Source organism: Crocuta crocuta, unplaced genomic scaffold (assembly GCF_008692635.1).
Source record: "Crocuta crocuta isolate KB4526 unplaced genomic scaffold, BGI_CrCroc_1.0 scaffold1131, whole genome shotgun sequence".
NCBI classification, from domain to species: Eukaryota; Metazoa; Chordata; class Mammalia; order Carnivora; family Hyaenidae; genus Crocuta; species Crocuta crocuta.
The window spans coordinates 105,131-127,093 of record NW_027529626.1 but is presented as its reverse complement, the minus strand read 5'-3'; the positions used below and the strand labels follow the sequence as shown (position 1 = coordinate 127,093).

At 54.6% G+C, this 21,963-nt stretch overlaps 2 protein-coding genes across 6 annotated transcripts in view; one reads left to right on the top strand and one right to left on the bottom strand.

The window, feature by feature from the left end:
- Positions 1 to 1,960: 1,960 nt before the first annotated feature.
- On the bottom strand, positions 1,961 to 7,689 carry JMJD4 (jumonji domain containing 4). Of its 2 annotated transcripts, none has more exons than XM_077762141.1 (6): positions 7,321 to 7,689; positions 7,071 to 7,236; positions 4,877 to 5,035; positions 4,358 to 4,625; positions 3,952 to 4,098; positions 1,961 to 3,464 (listed from the first exon to the last, which is right to left on the bottom strand). In XM_077762141.1, exons 1-6 carry the CDS (start codon positions 7,583 to 7,585, stop codon positions 3,156 to 3,158), a joined length of 1,314 nt encoding a protein of 437 aa, XP_077618267.1. In that variant the 5' UTR covers positions 7,586 to 7,689; the 3' UTR covers positions 1,961 to 3,155. The 2 variants fall into 2 exon arrangements, with proteins under 2 accessions (XP_077618267.1, XP_077618269.1); XM_077762143.1 differs by having other exon boundaries at positions 4,877 to 5,002.
- Positions 7,690 to 7,901: 212 nt separating this feature from the next.
- The window catches only part of SNAP47 (synaptosome associated protein 47), a 38,843-nt gene continuing 24,781 nt past the window's right edge, over positions 7,902 to 21,963 (top strand). Inside the window, exons 1-3 of one of the 4 annotated variants that reach the window (XM_077762140.1) lie at positions 7,902 to 8,139; positions 10,921 to 11,051; positions 11,657 to 12,183. In XM_077762140.1, the coding sequence (XP_077618266.1) occupies positions 11,699 to 12,183 (485 nt within the window). In that variant the 5' untranslated portion in view covers positions 7,902 to 8,139; positions 10,921 to 11,051; positions 11,657 to 11,698. Of the gene's footprint in view, positions 8,140 to 10,598; positions 10,619 to 10,920; positions 11,052 to 11,656; positions 12,184 to 21,963 lie in introns of those variants that run through there. The other 3 variants (XM_077762137.1, XM_077762138.1, XM_077762139.1) reach the window with 3 other exon arrangements.

The window sequence follows — 21,963 nt, the reverse complement described above, 5'->3', positions numbered from 1 at the left end:
TGTATTGTCACAGAGTTCCAACAGCATCCCAACAGACAGCCTAGAGGCAAGAACTAGGTGAAATAAGGGGCAATTCTGAGTTATACCTTCCTCCCCAGTGGTTTCAAGTGTCACCCACACACACAGCAGGGCCGTCTGCCAGGTCCAGGGATTGTGCAGATCATTGGACACAAGCGGGTGTGCAAGTGGACAGACGTACGGTAGAGCAACAGAGAGAGGCACCTGGGTGGCTCAGTTGATTAAGCGTCTGATTGTTGATTTTGGTTCAGGTCATGATCTCAAGTTTCATTAGATTGAATCCCATGTTGGGCTCTGCGTTGACAGAGGCAGCTTGGGATTCTCTCTCTCTCTAGCCCACACTCTTTCAAAATAAACTTAAAAAAATAGAAAAGCAACATGGAGCAAGAGGCTGCTGAGTCATATGTGGCACTTGTGGGTTTGGATGGTACAGAATTAACAATGCAAGGGACGCCAGATGAATGATCACGTGTGCAGTGGTCATGGGTTCGTGGAGCAAGTGTGCAAGCACTATCTGATGGCACAGCATGGCTGTGGAGAGGGAGTTGCAAGGAGCAGAATGACCATAAGTTGATGACCTGATCTGGGAGGGTCGGTCCAGTGGCTCTTGCACAGGAAGCATGCAACAAAACATTGTCTGATAGCACGAGGTGGGTGTGCTAGAACCAAACGCTTCACAGCGAGCACAGGAAGAGCCAGTGGTAAACACTGCAGGATGTGTTGGGGGCGAAAGCTGGAGGAAGAAAACACACACGCAGACACTGCAGTTGTGCACAAGTGTGTAAAAGGTGACCAAATGGCAAATAATGGCTGTGCAAAAAATGATGAAATGGCAAAGTGGGCGTTCCCATGGTGGAAGCTGACGGTATAGAACAAGTGTCAAAGGGTGGCTACTCGGTAACCCAGTGAGTGCACAGTGGTTTAGTCAGTGCACAATGACATGGCTGGCAAACACTCAGGGCAGTGTGCAAACATGACTGCCCAATGGCCCCCATGGGGGGGGTGCAGTGCAAAGGAGTATACAGATGGAGGCCGTGCCAATGCCTGTGGCGGCTGTGCAAGGTGCTCAATGTCAGGATGGGTGGTCAGAAGCAAGCGAGCACTGGGGAGTGATTGGCAGTCAGGTCTACACGTCCTCTCGGCCAGGCCACAGCGCCCACCCATTTGGTCCAACGCCAGGCTGGATGTCACCATTAAGGCATCTCTTGGGTATGATTAAGTTTTAACTCTGCACAACTTGACAAAGCAGACGACACTCCACAAAGTGGATGGGCCTCACCCAATCAGCTGAAGGCCTTATGAGCAAGGACTGAGGTCTCCCAAAGAACCAATTCTGCTTCCAGGCTGCCACACACACCCTCCTGAGTATCCAGACTTTGGACCAAAGGGCAGTGTCAACAGATCCCACTCACCATGTCTTGCTCTAGGTACATCCTGTGGGTTCCATTTCTCTGGAGAATCCTACTACCCTGCTAAATGGCACACAGGTGCCCAAGGTGTGAAAACTGAATGGCACAGGTGAGCGTGCAGCTCAATAGGCCACAGGGTGCAATAATGAACTTTTTCTGCCTAGCAGATGTGCTGTGCACGGTTTGGGAGCTGGGTGGGGCAGATGTGTGAAGTGCTTGGTTCTGAACCACACAATGATGGTTTGCTGGCTTAGGATGACAAATGTGAGTGAAGGATGGAAGAGGGTCGCAGGGGCCCTGGAGACCGCGGGAAGTACTTATACATAGTTATCTAAGTATTAGACTCCTGACCCTGCAAAATGCTAATACAGAAAATCTCCACTAACTTCACATATGTATTACGTTTACCCGTGCTATCTCTGCCTACATACCTCCTGGCTGGTGTGGCAAAGACAGTTTTTGATGGGACACGCAAACGTAGAATTGTTCCAGAATCAAAGTTTGACTCATAACACAAGCAAGGTAGAAGAAAACATCCTTTAGGTTCATGGTCTATTGTTGTATGTGCATGAAGAGTGTGCACGTACTAGAGGGCACTGCTAAGCAGCATGACAGAGCTGCCAGAATGCCCAGTAGAAACACCTAGTGTTGCTGGTCAACAGCTCCACTCAACGTTCAACCTTTGAGCGTCTGGTAGGTACTAGATTCTACAAAGTTACTGTGGGGGATACGAGATGGTTAACACAGGCTCCCGACTCCTAGGAACTTAATATCTACCAGAGGAGGTCAATAATAAATACAGATACACAACTTGGAGTTAGCAGAGTGCCAGGAAATACTGAAGGGACACTTCTAATTGGGAAGGAGAGATGCTGAGGATTGGGGACAAATTTATTCAGGGGGTGGTATCTGATAATAGTTGGGAAAGGTGCAGAGTCTGAGCAGATGAAAACACGTTGCCCTTGCTGGGCATGCAGCCCCAGGGGAGGGCCTAGAGCCTGACAGGGAAAGGCAGGGCTGTCTCCAGCAGGAGGGAAATAAAACCACCAGGCCCGCGGACCCTGAATGGCACCCAAGTGCCACTGGGGGCCTAAGTAAGGACGGGGCACAGGCCAGCAGAGGGAAGGCAGGCTCCGTGGAAACACACAGAGGCAGAGGCCTGGACTGGGGCTGCCCTGGGCCCCAGTTCCCACATATAAGGAGGGGCTCACTCCCAGGGAAGATGCACATTCACGCAGTGGTCCTGCTGCAGAGGGTGCCCTGCCAGACACACCAGCTGCCTAGCACTGCTGTGCATGGGAGGCCTGTTGGCTCGCAGGCCCGTCTTTGCTGAAAGGCCAGGGGCACCGAGAATCCCAGCCATGTGCTGCCCCCACCCGAGTCCCCAGCACACTCCCGGCCTTGTTGCTGCAGATCTCAGTGACCAACACTTCCCACCTACCGCCTCACTGGATCCAGAGCACTCAGCCTTGGCTGAACCTCAGGACCAGGAGCCTGAACCCTCTGCATAGGCACCAGGGCCCCCAGGAGGCCAGCGGGCAGCCAGGGCGCTATCACGCCCTTAACAGCAGGAGCCATGCCTGGGCTCAGTGGGGACAGGACATGTCCCAGGCCACACAGAAGCATGGAGCTTTATTTCCAGAAGGCACGCTGGAGGAGGCCACCTGCTCTCTGTGCTGGTGCCCCACGGTCCTGTCACGTCAGGGTACCTGATCCGTGCAATGTGCATTAAAGGGTCGCAGTGGTGACCATGACATGCTCCAGCTGCTGCAGAAGCTCCTCTGGCTGCAGCGAGAACGTGCTAGTGTCCACTCTCTGGAAGTCTGGGTGGGCCACCACGGAGGCCAGCACCTCGGCGATCCGGCCAATGTCAAAAACAGCCTGCTGGGGGCCCAGCATGGTGCCCTCACCATCCTCACCCTCCACTTCATCAGGGCCCATCCCCTTGGCCAGCAGGAGAAGTCTCCTCTCAGCGATGATCTTGAGGAAGCGGTAAAATTCCTCGAAATTGATCCCGGAGCAAGCCCTCATGATGACCTGGCCGGGGAGGAGCAGCCAGTGAGCCACCGCTTGCTCACAGTTCCAGGCAAGTATCTGCCGTCTGTGGGCAGCACCCAGAGACCTGGTATAGTCCTCAGGATTGGGACAGAGATTCCCGGACTCAGCCAGCGGTGGAAAGCCTGCTGCCTGGAAGCCCCAGTGACCTGCTCAATGCCCAGACTGACCTTCACACAGGCAGACCTAGAGGCTACGTCACCCCAAAGACCACAGCTCTGGCCCCCTCCAGGAATGCAGGTGGCCCTGGGGGCTGCACCACACCTCGCCCACACTGTAGCCCTGGCCCTGCAGAGCCTCCCCATCCCCCACTACAGCCCTCCAGAGCCTCCCCATCCCCCACTGCAGCCCTGCAGGGCCCCTCCCCAGTCCCCACCGCAGCCATACAGAGCCCCTCCCTGTCCCCAATGCAGCCCTGCAGAGCCCCTCCCAGGACTCTCCACCCCCCGTCCTGTCCAGGCTGGCCTACCTGGCAATGATGGTGCCAGTCAGGCATGGTGTCCCTCCACTCGTTGACTTCCTGCTGTACGGCACGGAGCTCTTGCTGCAGGAAGTGCCACATGTTGGCCAAGTTACAGCCATTGACCCAGTTGTGGTTGATGGAGATGGTGTCCTCCTGGGAGGGGTAGGGCATAGGTANGGGGGGGGGGGGGGGGGGGGGAGTGGGGGGGAGTGCCAGGGCCTAGCCCCTCCCTGTGGAAAGGCATCTGAGAAAGTGCCAAGGGTGAGGAGGACTGCTGGGCTGGCCAAGGGGCAGTCAAAGGGGGAGACGGGCTCTCTGGGGCGGGAGCCAGACCAGAGGGGGCCCCAGGGTGTGTGTCCCTGACCCGCCTGGGCCACACTGTGGGCATGTGCACGAGGCATGCCTACCCTACCAGGTTGTGGACTTGGTGGTGCCAGCCGCTGGGCACGAACACCATCTCGCCTGCCTCCTGCGTGACCTCCAGCGGTGGGCTGCAGTGCTCGCGCATGGGGTACAGGCGGCGGTCAAGGAGCACAGGGGAAGTCACGTCGTAGGGCAGGCCACCATGGCAATCCCGCAGGGCTTCTTCCTGTCCCGGAGGGAAGAAGAACCACTTTTTCCTCCCACAGATGTTGACAGACCAGCTGAAGGAGCGGAAGATGTCAGCGTGAAACGGTGACCTGTGCAAAACACCCCCTTAGTGCCTCTTGGCTGGGTGCCATCTGGTTCTTCCCAGCAGGAGGCCGTGGGCAGAACTCTGGGGGAGAAAGGGGTAAGCTGGCCAGGAAATGGGGGGCTCCTGTGAAGTGGACAGGCCTCAGGACCACATGTGGGAGCTGGTGGGGATGACGTGGCAGCAGGAGGGAGGAGGCAGACAGGCGGTACCAGGCGGGGACGAGGTGGCAGCAGGAGGGACGCGGGCAGGAGGTACCAGGTGCCGGTGGGCCCCATGTACACGAAGCGGTAGTCGTCCACGTCCAGGGCGTCCCAGTACTCGTTCAGCCAGTCGGACGAGAAATACACGGGGAGGGTGAAGACATCCTCTGCTGACGTGTCCCTGGAGGGGGACAGGGGGCTGTGGCAGGCCTGGCTAACGAGATGTCAGGTTCTAAGTGTTCTGGAATGCCATGAATGACTCTGACCTGCCTTCCAGAGCCAGCGCCCACTGACTGCCCAGCGCCCGTCCAGCCGCCAGATGACCACAGCCTCTACGGCCTGACCACAGCCACAACAGGTGAAACAGCTTTGGGGCTGCATCGACCACACAGGCAGGGACCGACTGCTCCAGAACCACTTCCAGGCTTTCAGTCTCTGGATGGGCTAGGGCTCCAGACACCTTGTCTACATCACGCTGTCTTTCCAGAATCTGGGGGCCTCCTCTGTGCTTTCACCCCACCAGCGACCTCCAGTCTAAGCGGATGCCAGACCACAGGCCCAAGCGGTACAGCCCCTGTATGCTGAGGTCCTTGTCTCCTACTCCCCAACAGCCCAACAGCCCCTGATCCAAAAACCTTATCCCACAACCAGGCCGATGGGCCCCAGGCACAGGAGCACAGCAAAGTGGCCCAAGGGGGCAGGTGGCCCCAACGACATGCTGAAGCAAGCTTCTGGAGCCCCTCCCACATCCCTCATGGTCACAGGCCATGAGGGGGGGGACCCCAGGAACACAAACCACTGGTAGCTCCCCAATACACCAGCCACTCCCTCTGCAGCCATGCCTTTGTTGCCATCAGACTTCTGTTTATCTTTCAAAACCCTGCTCCAATGTCGTCTTCCAGACAGCCACCTCTGCCTGTCTGACCCAGGCATCACTCGGTTCTTTATTCTAGGGTTTCTAGGGACATACTTGACACTCAACCAAATCAGCCACCAAATAATCACTGAACAAGCTTCTCGAACAAGCATATTCTGCTAACACCTAGAAAACACACCAGAAAACCCCCTTGTTGTCTACTGGAAGCCCGAATCCACAGTGCGGAAGCCTCTAGGTCTGCAAGTCCATACGCACTACTGGAACAGGAGTCCCTGAGGGCCTGTGTCTGGTCTGTGCCAAACAAGCAGAGCTGAGGCAGGAAGCACCGGGGACATGCTGCTGTCGGATGCACTCTTGGACTGGCCTCGGGAATCTCCAGGGAGTGAATCTCATCTTGGTTTACCTTTCTAAACCTGACTTTCCACACCAGCAAAATGAGAATGCAGTTGTTCACTCATCTACCCAACACTAACCTAACACCCGTTCTGCCCTGTGCTGCTGGCTGGGGTCTGAGCATGATGGTCGATGCGTGTGAAAAACGTGCCCCTGCGCAGGGGAAGGGGGCACAAAACCCAGGGACCACCTTGGAGAGTGCAAACGCAGTGGATGGGGTGAGGCTGCCCATACACAACAGGTGCTTCCCAGAGCCACACCGTCAGAGCTCTAAGGGGGAAAAATGTGTGGCAGGCGGGGACAGACCACGACAGCCCTCCTTATAGACTGGGATCGCTGGTCAGCGATGGAGACTTGCTGGAAAGTGACTCCAGGCAGTCAGGAGACTGGAAACAACCCAAGTGGACAGGAACTGGCCTAACCTGGAAAAGCAGGACTGGAAAGGGAAGGCCAGTCCTAGAGGCACCTGAGAGGAAGGACAGAGGCTGGGTACTGCCTGCCACTGAGAGGGGGTGGGGTCCTCAAAGAGGGTTCTGGGCAAACGTGATGCGGAAGAGGTGGTCGCGGGAGCCCACATTCCTCACAGCCGCCCACCCTGTGATTGGAGAGAAGGACACGTCCAACCGCGGAGGAGAGCCAGGTCTGTGCGCTCCCTAAACACCCTGACTGGGGAGCGCCTGGCTGGCTCAATCCACTGAGCGTCCGAGTCTTGATTTCCGCTCAGGTGGTGATCCCAAGGTCGTGAGATCCAGCCCGGAGTTGTGCTCTGCGCTGAGCGTGCCGCCGGCTTGGGATCCTCTCTCTGCCCCTCCTCCCCTCTCTCTCTCTGCCCCTCTCCCTCTCTTTCTCTCTCCCCCCTCCTACTCCCAGCCCCCAAAATAAAATGCCTAACTGAGGAGAAGGCGAGATGCCCTGTGGGCATCCAGGGCTCTCTTAGGTCCATGTAAAGCAGTGGACCTGCGCATGCGCACCCCTTTACCTGCACAGGTGCCAGTCTTTGAGGTAGAGGCAGCCCCGCGGAGAGGAGTAGCCTCCCTGGATGTACTCTTGCCAGTAGCTGATGTAGTCTCTAAGAGGCATGTGTTCTTTGGGGTTCGAATTGTACTCCTGGACCCCGCAGTTAGCAACTGGCACGACCACGTCTCCTGAAACAACAGGGTCCGACACGGACTCCTCCGAGGCTCCCCAAAAGCCACCCTCGGGACGCGCTACCACCGCCCCGTCCTCACCGTACTTCCGAAGCAGGTGCTCGAAGTTGGGCTTCCCGCTGGGCGTCACCCAGTGCCTGCGGCTGCCCCAGCCGGCGGTGAAGGAGCTGGAGAAGACGCACGGCCTGTTGGGCAGCAGGTAGCCCTTGAAGAAGTCGGCGTAGGAGAACGAGTCCGGCTTCTCTATGAAGTCCACGCAGCCGCGGGGCGGGCTGGCGCCTCCCGGGAGCCGCCCCCGGAGGCCTCGGAAGTGGCTCTCGGCAAAGGCGCGCGTCTCCCTGTCCATCCCAGGACCGGCTGGGCGTCCGCGCGGGGCGGGCAGCGCAGGGGCCGCTGCTTCCCTGTGAGCGCCGTGCGCCAGACCTCCGCCTCCTGTTGTCCGATGCCGGAGACAGGGAGGTAAACGGGAAGTGCTTGCTGAAACTACTTCCGGAGCAGAAGCCGGGGGCACAGGGTTCTCACGGCCTCCGTGCCAGCGGGAGCGAAAACCGCGGCGCACAAGCTTTCAGAGCCCGCGGTCGGCCCTGCGCCGCGGAGCGGAATCAAAGGCATGTGGGCAAAGTTGCTGCCCGAGTACAAACCAGGAGCACCGAGCACTAGGCGCATGCGCGTAGCAGCCTGCGGGCCTCATTCTGCGCAGGCGCAGCGGCGTCCCTCAGCACCTCCGAGGCTACTGGTACCACCGGCGTCTGAAATTGTCAAGCAGCGCCAGACCCAAGTCTCGCGGTCTGAGTGCCGCCGGGTAACATAGTTAAGCGGCGCCCCCAGCGTGCGGCCAGGCCTGTGCCAGAGCCCGCCCGGCCCTCCTGCAGCACAGTCCCGCCTTCCGCTGCTGTCACGGTGAGAACCCCTCCTTCCAAGCGCGCCACTGACTGGGGGAGGTGGTGGGGCATGCACTAGGCTGACGAAGGGGCACGGGGGTCAGAGGGGCCCAGGAAGTGATGGGGATCAGGAGGGGACGCTGGGCACCTGTAGGGGATGCTGGGGGGTGGTGATAGGGACCTGGAGGGGATGCTAGGGTACCTGGAAGGGATGCTGGGAGCCCGGGGGGTAATAGGGACCTGGAGGGGATGCTGGGGACCCAGGGGATGAGGACCTGGAGGGGATGCTGGAAGCCCAGGAAGGTGATTGGCACCTGGACGGGATGCTAGGGGACCAGGAGGGGATGCTGGGTACCTGGAGTGGATACTGGGAGCCTGGGGGGAGGCGTGATAGGGACCTGGAGGGGATGCTGGTGGGGGGGCAGGAGGGGATGCCGGGTACCTGGAAGGGATGCTGGGAGCCTGGAGGATGATAGGGACCTAGAGGGGATGCTGGGTGCCTGGAGGGGATGCTGGGGACCCAGGAGATGAGGACCTGGAGGGGATGCTGGAAACCCAGGAGGGTGATGGGCACCTGGATGGGATGCTGGGCACGTGGAAGGGATGCTGCGGGACCAGGAGGAGATACTGGGTACCTAGAGTAGATACTGGGAGCCCCGGGGTTGATAGGGACCTGGATGGGATGCTGGGTCCCTACCTGGAAGGGATGCTGGGGGACCAGGAGGGGATGCTGGGGACCTGGATGGGATGCTGGGGACCTCGAGTGGATACTGGGGCACCGGGGGAGGGGGGAGGTGATAGGGACCTGGAAGGGATGCTGGAAGACCAGAGGGGATGCTGGGGACCCAGAAGGGATGCTGGGGGTTCAGGGGATGATAGGGGCCTGGACAGGATGCTGGGAGCTCAGGGGTTAATGAAAGGGAGGGGATGTGGGGGCCAGGAGGGAATGTGGGGAGCCATGGGGATGGGATGATAAGGGAATAAAGTTCCTGAAATGCAGGTGTGGGGGTTCAAGAGTGAAGATTTGAGGCTGCATGCACCAGGTCTGAGATTGGGCAGCCTCTGGGGATGTGGGAGGGGGTGACAAATCAGGATCTCAGCATGTTGGAGAAAGAAATGTTCTGTGAACGCAAACCTACCCATGTCAACATGGAAGGGAAGATTATAGGTTCATTACTATGTGAACTTGACAGATTACACACACGTAGAGAGTCTGCAAGAGAGTACAGAGTTGGGCAGAACACATGTCACACACGGTAAAGCAGGAGAAAGGACAATTACGACCTCTCATCGCCTTGAGGGGAGAGCAGATCACCTCCTTAGTCTTTTGTACCTCGTGAGAGATTCCTGACTCAGTTCTGCAAGTGTGTGTTTACAGCTCTGAGTTGGCAGCTGGTGACTGCCTTGTAAAATCTGGACGCTGAGTTTGTCTCATTCCTGCCTGAAGGAGACACTCTGAGTAAGGAGGAGGGACAGATGCCTCTCCTTTATTAAATGAGGAAGACTCCACCTTGTTTACCCTTAGAGGTTGCAAGAGGGAGGTTCTGGGGATGTTGGGACTCTGAGCTTTGGAGGGGGGCTTGATGGGGACGCTTTCCAAGTGGCATGAGGCTTACCCAGAAGGAGAACAAGGAGGACCAGAAGTGGGGAAAGGCAGAGGAGGGGGGCCAGGAGGAGACTGAGCTGGGGAGAGTCTGAGTTCTGGGTAGAAGCAGGGTCCATGGTGGGAACTGGGAACGACGCCGAGGTGGGGCAGTTGGTGGACAGTGTTTGTGGCAAGTGGAGCAGCACGAAGGGCCGTGTGCTCCTGTGTGTGCGGGGCTGCCTTCCCACTCGGCCTCACTGTGCTCTGGGGTTAGCATGTGGCCGTCAGTGAGGACATGTGGAACCGTTCATGTGGGGGGGAAATAATCACCCGCGGGCGACTGGGAGGCTCGGTCGGTCGGTTGAGTGTTTATGTTTGATGTCAGCTCAGTGTTCATAGGTTTGAGCTGCGTGTTGGGCTCTGTGCTGATGACACGACTGAGCCGTAAGTCAGGGTAGGATTTTTGTACTGTTTCCTGCAGTCCACGTAGTGGCCCTCTGGCGTGGGCAGTGTTGCACCACTGCACCGAGGGGGCTGAGGCAGCAGGAGTGAGAGCAGGGCTGGGGCTGGAAGATGGGCTGTGCCCCTCAAAGGCCCCCAGATGGCAGGCCTGGCATCACTGAGGAACTGGGAAGTACATATTCTTGGGCCCCAGACGGCACTGCTCCCAGCCTGGACGTAGCCCAGTGATGCACCATGCACAGCCAGAGAGGAGGGTGGCAGGGGGAGTTTGAAAGTTAGCCCTTGGTGGGAAATGTCGTGGGAATGAGGAGAAACCTGCATTTTCCGTCTGTGGCGTTAGCGGGTTGGTGCACGCCGTGTGAATGGACCATGTTGTTGCAGAGGAACAGCCCCAAACAGCACATGTGAGCCTCGTGGGTGAAAGCGTGAGCCTGAGGAGCAGGAGGTGAAGGTAATGGAAAAGGTGGCTGCCGACGCCTGGAGACACTGCTCCCACTGTTCTGACTCCAGACCTGCTTGTGCCCAGGAGTCCTTGGAACTTGTGTGAAATGTCCCTGGTCCTGTTACTTTGGAAACTAACTAAAAATAGGGTGTTTATTTGATACTGAGTGTCAGTCCAGGGCACAGGTCTGATGCAAGCGCTCAGTCATCCACGCATAATATGCATCTCACAAAGTGCTGGGCATCGTGTGCTGCACCCATGTGCCCACTCATCTTTCCCCATGAGCATCCCCCATTCTGCTTCTTTCCCAGGTCAGTGTGGGTCCCTGCAGGTTCCAGTCCCAACAAGGACTCCAGGAGCTTAGCACAGATCAGAGGCCCGGGTCAGGACCTGGAAGGAAGAAAGTCGTCCATGGTGGACACAGTCAATATTGCCACATGAGGTGATTTGTGGTTCGCTCAACACGCATTTACCAGGGCCCTGGGGTGTGCCCACATTGTGCCCAAGGCACCTTCCTTGTGATGTTTGCCTTCTGCAGTGGGTATACTGAGCCTGTCAGCATGTCAGCCTATCAGCCATTGACAGGCTCCTTGGAGCTGTGGTCAGAGCTGTGCGCAGTGCTGTGGTCAGAACTATGGTTAGAGATGTGGTCAGTGCTGTGAGTAGGGCAGTGGGCAGTGCTGTGGTCAGAGCTGTGGGCAGAGCCGTGATCTGGGCTGTGGGCAGTGCTGTGGTCAGAGCCATGGTCAGAGCTGTGGTCAGGGCTGTGGGCAGTGCCGTGGTCGGGAGGTCGCCACAGCTGAAGCAATGTCTGCGTGAGGGCTCCTGGGGTGGCCGCTTCTGGGGTTTCTGCCCTTCTGTCAGGTCCAGCCATGGACCCTGCTTCGGGTGGGGCAGGCCTGCATTCTGCCCACCCTGGGTGGAGGGAGACAGCTGTGTTCAGAGCCTGGCCACCCCCACCCCCTGCCCCTGCCGTGGTGTCTCTGGCCCAGGTGTGCTGATGAGCTCTGGCCTTCCCCAGCGCTGATTTGTCACTCTCCTGCACAGACAGGGTAGCCAAGGCGGAGGAGCAGACCCGCTGGCAGCCAGATGAGCAGAGAGGTTTGTGTGCACACCTGGCCGTGTTCCTACTACTTAGAGCTGGACAAGCGATGGGTTCCTGGAAAGCTTTCCTTAACCTCCCGCTCCCTGAAGTTTATGGCTGACGAGGCCCAGGAGACGCTGGTGAGCTTCCCACTGTCTGGCATCACTGCGATCAAGAAGGAGGCTTCTCACTTCGTCTTCAGCTCCATCACTGTCCTGGAGAAGGACAGCCACAAGCACTGGTTCAGCTCCCTGCTGCCCAGTCGCAATGCCGCGTTTAGCGTCATCGAGCATTTCTGGAGAGAGCTGCTGCTGTCCCAGCCAGAAGCGCCACTCCCTGCCACCAAGGGGAAGGAGCTGACGGGCCTCATGGTCTGCTCCCAGAAGCGCCTGGAGGACACGGCCCGCATCCTCCACCATCAGGGTGAGCAGCTGGACAGCATCAGCAGGGGCCTGGACAAGATGGAATCCGACCTGGATGTGGCTGACAGGTACACGGAGCTGCGCAGCCCTGCCCCAGGTGTCTTCCCCGCCGGCCCCTGGGTCGTGCACGTGAGGCACCCACCGGGCGAGCCGTGGGGCACCTTGGTTGGGGGAGGGTTCTGCATTTCCAGTGTCCCAGGAAGATGGCCTCAGTCAGGCACCTGTGAGGTAAGAGGCCCTGTGGCCAGGGGGCTACTTGAGATCACACGTGGCCCGCCGCACATATGTAGTGCATAGCCGCACAGCCAGCAAGCCTGGGGCTGCACTGAGGCGCTCCAGCTGCACCAAGCCTCTGTCACGGAACCTTCCCCCCACCCTGTTTCACATCGAGGACCCCATGTGGGTCATATATACCAATATTAACCTGTTTTTTATGAACTAAGAGTCAAAAAATAACTTGCTTGTTCGAAGAGTGCAATAATAAACTCGCGACCTGGTAATGTAAACAGCTCTGTGAATGAAAAATAGTTTCTGTAAAGCAGGCAGGCTTGGTGGGAGGGGTAGTGCTGTGTGGGGTTTCTGCCCAACTCTCCTGCCTGTCCCCCTGCCCGCCTGCTCCTGCGGTCACTGTGTGCTGTCCTGCACCCTGGGGCCCCTGGGTGCCCCACACACGTGCGCGAGTGCAGAGCAGGACACTACCAAGTGCTGCTGGGCAGACACTGGCTCTAGGGGCCTCAGGGACCACACTCTGCCCCATGCTCTGAGGCACGTGCAGGGTGAAGGGGGTTTCAGTGTCCTCTCACGTCCCAGATGGCTGTCTGTCGGGGAGCTCGTGGCCAGGTGGCCTCCTGGTGATGCACCCTGACTCCAGGTGTGACTGCCGCTGGTGGGGCCCCTTGACCCGAGTGACCCCACTCTTTGGCCCGTTGCTGCCCTGAGAGACTCTTCTGAGTGCCTGCATGGTGCGGGGACTGTGCTGGAGCTGCGGGGAACAGGGCCCTAGATCGCACCTTCAGAGGCGCGCTTGTGGGGGTGCCTGGGGCTCAGTTGGTGAAGCGACTGGCTCTTGGTTTTGGCTCAGGTCATGATCTCACAGTTTGTGAGTTCTAGCCCCACACTGGGCTCTGTGCTGACAGTGCAGGGCTTGCTTGGGATTCTCTCTCTCCGCCCCTCCCCATCTCGTGCTCTCTCTCTATTTCTTAAAATAAACTTAAAAAAACCAACCAAGTTGCAAGTAGAAGTGTACAGCAGAATACCCTGTATCAGTAGTGGAGGGCAAAGTACAGGGAGCACCTGAGCCTGGGGACCGCACAGGGCCCCTGGGGAGGGCAGAGCAGCCATGGGGTGCTCCTGGCCCTGTCCTTGCTGCACATCCCTCAGGACTGTTGTGGGGAGGGTCCCAGGGAGCTCTCTGCTTGGTCCATGAGGTCCGGTTCCCCCTCAGTTCTAAAGTGTGTTCCTTTCAGATTCCCCCATCTGGTCGTCCAGCCTCTGATCTCATTCTGTGTCTGTCTGCTTGTCTTTTTGTTCCACTTTTTGTTTCTTAAAGTGGGTCTTCCTCCTACCCTTCCATCTCTGTGATGTTTTTAATTTCTCAGAGTATTTTTTTAAATCTCCAAACGCTCCTGAATAGGAGCCTGTTGCTTCACGGGCACACTGACCTCTGTGTCTTGGGGTTTTCTGGAGATCATGTGTGGGGAAAGACCTGGGTGTGTGTCCCAGTTCAGGGGAGGCGTTTGCTCCCCTACCCTGCTCCCAGTTCACCACCCGCCCTTGAGCTGAGCAGCAGGCTCCCTGTTGCGGGCTCCTTCCAGACACACGGCTTGGACCTTCAGCTTGTGGGGTGAGGTGGGGCCCAGCTACAGGGCGGCGGGTTCACACCTGTTGTCGAGGTCCCTAGTGTCCCCTGTCTCCACATGTAGGTTCTTTACCACAGCCAGGCTCGTGTCCGAGCTTCGCTACCACTGCATTTTTGCTTATTTCCTAGATTCACGAAGTCTGTCTGGTTTCCAGGGTCCGAAACGTTGTAGCTGCTGTGTCTTCTCCTTGTCCTCAGGGAAAATATATGTATTGGATTTGCCGTCTCTGATAGTGTGATTCATAAGAAATATGGACTCTGCCCTTGTTACTGTTCCTGGCACAGAGCTCCTAACGCCCTCGGGTTTCCCAACTGAGGATGGCAATGAAGGTGTCAAAGTGTTCATAACAGGCCTGAGTCCATGTTGTTGCGGTGACTGTGGGAAGCCCCTAAGGATGTGGGACCCAGCTGTGGGACCAGAGGGTTGGAGGCTTCAGTCCCACCCCCTGACCTCTGGGGAGGGGAGAGGGAATCAATCACCAAAGGGCAGTGGGTTAATCAATCAGGTCTATGTAACGAAGCCCCCATGAAAACCCAGAAGGTCTTGGGGTGGGTGGGGGCATTTCCAGGCTGGCGAGCACATGGAGATGTGGGGAGAATGACATCCCGGAGAGGCATGGAAGCTTCCCGCCCCTTCCCCAGCACCTCACCCTGGGCGTTTCTTCCATTCGGGCTGTCCCTGAGTCATATCCTTTTGTAATAAACCACCAATCTAGCAAGTGAAACATTTCCCTGAGTTCTGTGAGCCGCTCCAGCACATTCATCAAACCCGAGGAGGGCCTGTGGCAACCTCTGATCTGTCACCTGAGGGTGGAGGGTCTGAGCACAGGTGATCTCTGGCCTTGGGGTTGGCATCTGAAGTGGGCGTGGCCTTGTGGGGCTGAGCCTGTGGGGTCTGACACTGACTCCGTGTGCACAGGGCCAGGCTGAGTGAATGGCTTGGTGTGGGGATAAAACCACATGAATCAGGTCATCCTCTGACAATCTTTCGAAAAGACATATCCTTGAGCATCTTTTTTTAGTGTACCAATCTACAATTATTTACAATTCTGTTTTACATTTCCATCATTATCTTCAGAAAAATAGCTTTGGGATATGGTCTTTCTAACTTTGCAGTTGTTTGCAGGTGCCCAGGAGCAGCACAGGTGGCATCCTCCCCCCTGCCCTCCCCCCAGTGGCAGTGGGTAGACTGCTCAGGTTGGTGCTGCACCTGCATTCAGTGTGGGTTGTTGCTCTAGAGGGCAGTGTGCTTTACTCAGAGTCCATGGCAGGACGTGCATACCTGGAATAGTGTTGGAGCAATTACCTGGGCTCCATGGCCCACAACTGCGAGTCAGGGTCACATGGGCCCTCAGGAAGTGTGTGCACTCTGAACGTGGGTCTGGCCTCAGATATTCCAAGTTCCCCCGACATGCCTCTGTCACACTGTTCCTACCTGGACCCCTGAGACCCCAGGCCCTGGCCAGGTACGTGCTGGGGGCAGGGTCACTGGGGCTCGTGAGGAGGAAGAGATGTGGNCTGGTGTGGGGGAATGGGTGCAGGGGAAGGGATGCAGGGGCTCCTGTGGGGGAACAGATGAGGGGGCTCGTGTGGGGGAAGGGATTAGGAGCTCGTGTAGAGGAAGGGATCAGGAAGGGATGCGGGGGCTGGTCCAGAGGAAGGGATGAGGGGGCTCCTCCGGAGGAAGGGATGTGGGGGTTCCTGCCAAGGAAGGGATGTGGGAGCTGGTGCGGAGGAAGGGATCAGGGGCTCATGAGGAGGAAGGGATACAGGGGGCCGGTGCAGACAGTCCATTGGCTCTAGCCCTCATGAGGGTGCCTGAGTTTTCCACCCACAGCCACCCGCTCCATCCTGGAACATGCACTGTCTCTGGAAAGTCCAGATTTTCCTGCCGTTTTTGAACCTTGTCCCATTTGCAGTAAAACAGACATAGTGCAAGTGGGTTCTTCTCCATCCATATGGTCTTCTCCTTTGAGTTGCCATTTTATTGCCAGTTTTTGCCTTTTCTGTGTCTAGATCCGTATTTCAACAGGAAATTGGGAAGAGAGATCTAAGATGTTCTTTCTTAGGCTCCTATTGTTTGCTTTTGATTCCTGCTAGGAAATGAGGGTAACAGTGGAATAACTGGAAATATCTAAGCCATCGTCTGTTTTACATGTTGTGTTCCTCTTCCTGAAGACTCAGTGGATGAGCCAGAGAAGGACTGAGTCACAGAAACAGACCCCTCCCCTCCCGACCACTGTGCTTCTTCTGTGCGGGGCCCCTGAAGGGCTGCCCCCACGTCTATCCTGCACATCTCCCTGTGTCCCACTGTCTCTCTGGCAGCCCATCGCAGGGGCTGAAGCGCCGCTGCCCGCCCCACTGTCAGAGTCGGCACCTTCAGGCCTGAGTCTGCTTGTGTTGTTATTATTGTGCTCTGTGATTCATTGTCCCCTCACAGGTCTTTCCTGGGGGCAGGCCAGGTGCACTGTGAGTCCTTGTTTGGGCTGGAAGTGACCCATCATGGTGCTGGGTCTCTTGTCCCACCATGGTCCCAGGTGGAAACAGTTGTGGTGCCTCCCTGTCCTGACCCACGCCCACCTCTGCCCTGCCCTTCCTCTCTGTCTCCTTCTCTGCCCCTCTCTTTGTGTGTGTGAATGTGTGTTAGTGTGTGTGTGTGCATGTGTGTGTGCATGCATACATGTACATATGTGTGTATGTGTGTTCCCTAAAGGTTCTGTCTCTCTGGAGAACCTGACAGATATGGAATCTGGTACTAAGACTGAAGGGTGATTTCTGAATTTGTTCTATAGTCTCGGGGATTTCTAGTCTGATTAGATTTAAACCTATTAATAACTCTCATTTCCACGCCTTGTATGTGGCATGTAGCACTAGAGATACACAAAATATCTCTGCAGGACACTCCTAATCAAATATTTTATTCTTCATTAACACTTACTCATTTTTGAGAGGAAAAAGAGACAGAGTGAGAGCAGGGGAGGGTCAGAGAGAAGGAGAGCACGGAATCTGAAGCAGGCTCCAGGCTCCGAGCTGTCAGCACAGAGCCTGATGTGGGCTCGAACTCAAGAGCTGTGAGGTCATGACCTGAGCCAAAGTCGGATGCTTAACCAACTGAGCCGCCCAGGCGCCCCTAATCAAATACTTTAAAAGACAAGGATCTGAGTGACCACACATTTGATGCTAATAACATTTTTGTCAAACTAATGACATTTGCAGGCTGCTCCTAACTCCACTGGACAAAGTGCAGACAAGAAAGAATGAGCTCAGGGTGCCACAAAAGTGGACTGAATGCTCAGTCTCTGCCCTGAAAGATGCCCTGAGCTCCTGGAGCTGCAGGGCCTAGATTTCTTACCTTCTATTGTATAAATTCTAGTTAGTGAACATATAGTGCAATGATGGCTTCAGGTTTCAGGAGTAGAATTTAATGATTCATCACTTACATACAACACTCAGTGCTCGCTCATCCCAAGTGCCCTCCTTCATGCCCCTCACTCATGTACCCCATCCCCCACCTACCTCCCCTCCATAAACCCTCTGTTTATTCTCTACTGTTAGGGGTCTCTGTGTCTGTTTCCCTCTCTTCTCTTCTCTTCTCTCCTCATATGTTCACATTTTGTTTATCAAACTCCACATGAGTGAAATCATGTGGTATTTGTCCTTCTCTGATTGACTCATTTCACTTAGCATATAATACATTCTAGCTCCATCTGTATCATTGCAAATGGCAAGATTTCACTCTTTTTGATGGCTGAGTAATATTCCATTATATACATATATGTGTATATATGTATACATACTACTTTTTTTTAATGTTTTTATTTATTTTTGAGAGACAGAGAGAGAATGTGAGCAGGGGAGGGTCAGAGAGAGATAGGGAGACACAGAATCTGAAGCAGGCTCCAGGCTCTTAGCTGTCAGCACAGAGCACGATGCAGGGCCTGGACCCACAAGCTGTGAGATCATGACCTGAGCCGAAGTCAGATGCCCAACCGACTGAGCCACCCAGGCACCCCTACATACTACTTTTTTATCCCATTCGTTAGCTGATGGACGTTTGTGTTGTTTCCACCACAGTTTGGCTGTTGTTGATAATGCTGCTATAAACATTGGGGTGAATGTACCCCTTCAAATCAGCATTTTTGTATCCTTTGGATAAATGCCTAGTGGTGCAATTGCTGCTTCCTAGGGTAATTCTGTTTTTAGTTTTTTGAGGAACTTCCATACTGTTATCCAGAGTGGCTGCACCAGTTTGCATTCCCACCAGCAGTGCAAGAGGGTTCTCCTTTCTCCACATCCTTGCCAACATCTGTTGTTTCCTGAGTTGTTAATTTTACCCATTCTGACAGGTATGAGGTGGTATCTCATCCTGGTTTTGATTTATAATGATGAGTGATGTCGAGCCTTATTTTGTGTGTCTTTTGGCCATCTGGGTGTCTTCTTTGGAAAAGTGTTAATGTCTTCTGCCCATTTTTTAACTGGATTATTTGTTTTTTGTGTTTGATAAGTTCTTTATGTATTTTGGATACTAACCCTTTATCTGATATTTCATTTGCAAATATCTTCTCCTATTCCGTCAAGTGCCATTTAGTTTTGAGGTTCTTTTTCCTTTGCTGTACAGAAGCTTTTTATCTTGATGAGGTTCCAATAGTTCATTTTGGCTTTTGTTTCCCTTGCCTCTGGAGACATGTCTAGTAAGAAGTTGCCATGGCTGAGGTCAAAGAGGTTGCTGCCTATATTCTCCTTTAGGATTTTGATGGTTTTCTGTCTCATATTTACATCTTTCATCTATATGTTGAATTTATTTTTGTGTATGGTGTAAGTCAAGTGGTCCAGTTTCATTCTTCTGCATGTTGCTGTCCAGTTTTCCCAGCACCATTTGCTGAAGAGACTGTCTTTTTTCCATTGGATACTCTTTCTTGCTTTGTCAAAGATCATATAGCTGTGGGTTCATTTTTAGGTTTTCTATTCTGTTCCATTGATCTGTGTGTCTGTTTTGTGCCAGTACCATACTGTCTTGATGATTACAGCTTTGTAATATAGCTTGAAGTCTAGAATCGTGATGCCTCCTGTTTTGTTTTTCTTTTTCAAGATTGCTTTGCCTATTTGTGGTTTCTTGTGGATCAATACAAATTTTAGGATTGTTCTAGTTCTATGAAGAATGCTGGTGTTATTTTGATAGGGATTGCATTGAATGTGTAGATTGCTTTGCGTGTATGGACATTTTAACAATATTTGTTCTTCAAATCCATGAGCATGGAATGCTTTTCCATGTCTTTGTATCTCTTCAATTTCTTTCACAAGTTTTCTATAGTTTTCAACATACAGCTCTTTACCTCTTTAGTTAGGTTTATTCTTAGGTATCTTATTGTTTTGGTGCAGTTGTAAATAGGATTGACTCTTGGATTTCTTTTCCTGCTGCTTCGTTATTGGTATATAAAATTCAACCGATTTCTATATGTTGATTTTATATCCTGTGACTTTGCAGAATTCATATATGAGTTCTAGCAATTTTTTGGTGAAGTCTTTCGGGTTTTCTACCTGGAGTATCATGTCATCTGCAAATAGTGACAGTTTGACTTCTTCCTTGAAGAATTTGATGCACTTTATTTCTTTTGGTTTTCTGGTTGCTTAAGCTAAAGCTTCCAGTACTGTGTTAAGTAGTAATGGTGACAGTGGACATTCCTGTCTTGTTCTTGATCATAGGGGAAAAGCTCTCAGTTTTTCCTCATTGAGGATGACGTTAGCAGTGGGTTTTTCGTATACAGTCTTTATGAGATTGAGGTGTGCCCCATCTATCCCTACTTTGTTAAGGGTTTTTATCAAGAATGGATTCTGTGTTGGGGCGACTGGGTGGCTTAGTTGGTTAAGCGTCCGACTTTCACTTAGGTCATGATCTTGCGGTTTGTGGGTTCGAGCCCCGCGTCGGGCTCTGTGCTGACTGACAGCTTGGAGCCTGGAGCCTGTTTCAGAGTCTGTGTCTCCCTCTCTCTCTGACCCTCCCCTGCTCACGCTGTCTCTCTCTCTCCTAGAAATAAATAAAAATATTAAAAAAAAAAAAGAATGGATTCTGTGTTCCGTCAGATGCTTTTTCTCATCTGTTGAGAGGATCATATGGTTCTTATCCTTTCTTTTATTGATGTATGTTGATGTTGATTGATTTCTGAATATGGAACCAGCAGGGCCAGGATTTCTAAAACCAGATCCAGAGTGTCATCTGTGAGCATGTGAATCACAGCACAAATTGAAACCCCAGCTTTGTGTGCTATCTGCTGTTAAGTGTAGGACACTGATGAAGAAGAAAATGGATCCTGAAAAGTGCCACATGGACATATGGGAAAGTCCTGATGAAACTGGGGGCATTGAGCCCCTCCATTTGAGTGAGTCTTTGTTGGCAGACACGTCCCTTCCACCCTTCTCTGGGGAGATGAGCTGTCTTGGCTGGAGGAGTCTGTAACAGCCCCCCTGAGGTAATTGCCTTGCAGGATGATGGTGGGTCTCTTCAGGATTCACCCCACCACTCTCCTTTGCTCCTAGATGAATTGCTAGGCTCCAGTCACAGCAGATCCCAAAAGGTGAGGCACAAAGGGTGACCTTGAGGAGTGTGTGACCCCGTGGAAGAGCTGCGTGAAGTGTCCAGTGTCCACGGATGGAAGGAAGTCTGCAGGACACACACGAGAATGGATATTAAGGGTGGGGATGGTGGTGGAAAGGACATTATTTACAGCAGAGGACCTACAAAACAAGGGGCTGGATTCGCTGCTGTTGCTCCTGGGGTTGGAGAGGGCTCTGCTGGTCCACTAAGGGGCAAGGCATGGATGGAAGGTGACCTACACTGGATGAGGTTGGAATGGTACTGTGGACTTACTGTGTAAGACCTGCTCCCCACCTGGCCCGGCGCAGAGGACACACTTCCCCCAGGACCATGAGAACACCGTTTGTGAGGGACCCCACATCCTCGAAGAGCCGTGTGGCCACTCTTCTGTGTAGGCCAGAAAGGATGGTGAGCACTGCTGCCCCTGAGCTGGGACCCTCCCCATGGCAGGGGAAGTGGACTTCGGGGTCCCAGGCCAGGACCCTCCCCATGGTGGAGTGATGAGGGTGATGGACTCGAGGGTGATGGACTCCAGGGTGCTGGGCTGGGACCCTCCCCGTGGCAGGGCTGATGGACTCTGGGTGTCCAGGACCAGTTGGTGGCCTGCAGTCACTGAAGACATGTGGGATGGTCACCACAAGGGAAAGGAGAGTGGAAGCAGGAGTCAGAGTGGCGTGAGTCCCAGAGACCTGTGGTGTTGGCTGGGTGGTCATGTGTCCCTGGACGAGAAACAGATGGGCAGGTAGGGACCTCTGTCCTTACCAGGGCTGTGTACACAGAAGGGCCTGAGGTCAAGCGAGTGAGCCTCTAACTGGAATTAGAAAGCCCCTGAATCATGTCCCAGAGTTGAACCAGTTTCCAGATCCGAAGCCCCTTGAAGGATGGGGACACAGGGTCCCCTTGAGGAAGGACCCTGGGATGCCACCAGCGGTTGACACTGTCATTCCTCGTGCCAGCCTTCCCCCCCAGGGCCCTGTGGTGTCTAACCAGGGTGACTGTGCACTGGGGGCAGGAAGTCATCAGACTTTTCGGAACTAGGGGACACTGGATCTGACTCTGATTCTAGCAGATCCAAAATGGCCCTGTGGCCCACCAGTCAGAGGAGGGGCTTATTGAGGTCAGGGGATCTCTGGAGTTTCAGCTCAGGTCTGCCACACACAATCACACAGCAGTCCCTACGGGCCTCTGATCTTCCCAGTCCTGGAGCACACAATCGGAATGCACACTCTCAGCAGCTAGAGAAGCCCGTGCCAGTTCCCTGACATGCTGAGCGAGAGCTCCTCTGGGGAGGCCACTGGAGCCACCTGGAATAGTGAACCATTCTTGCAAGGGTTGCAGAGTGAGTGCCCCCTCAACCACCTGCAGGGTGTGAGGATAGCAAGCCGGCACTGTCTCCAC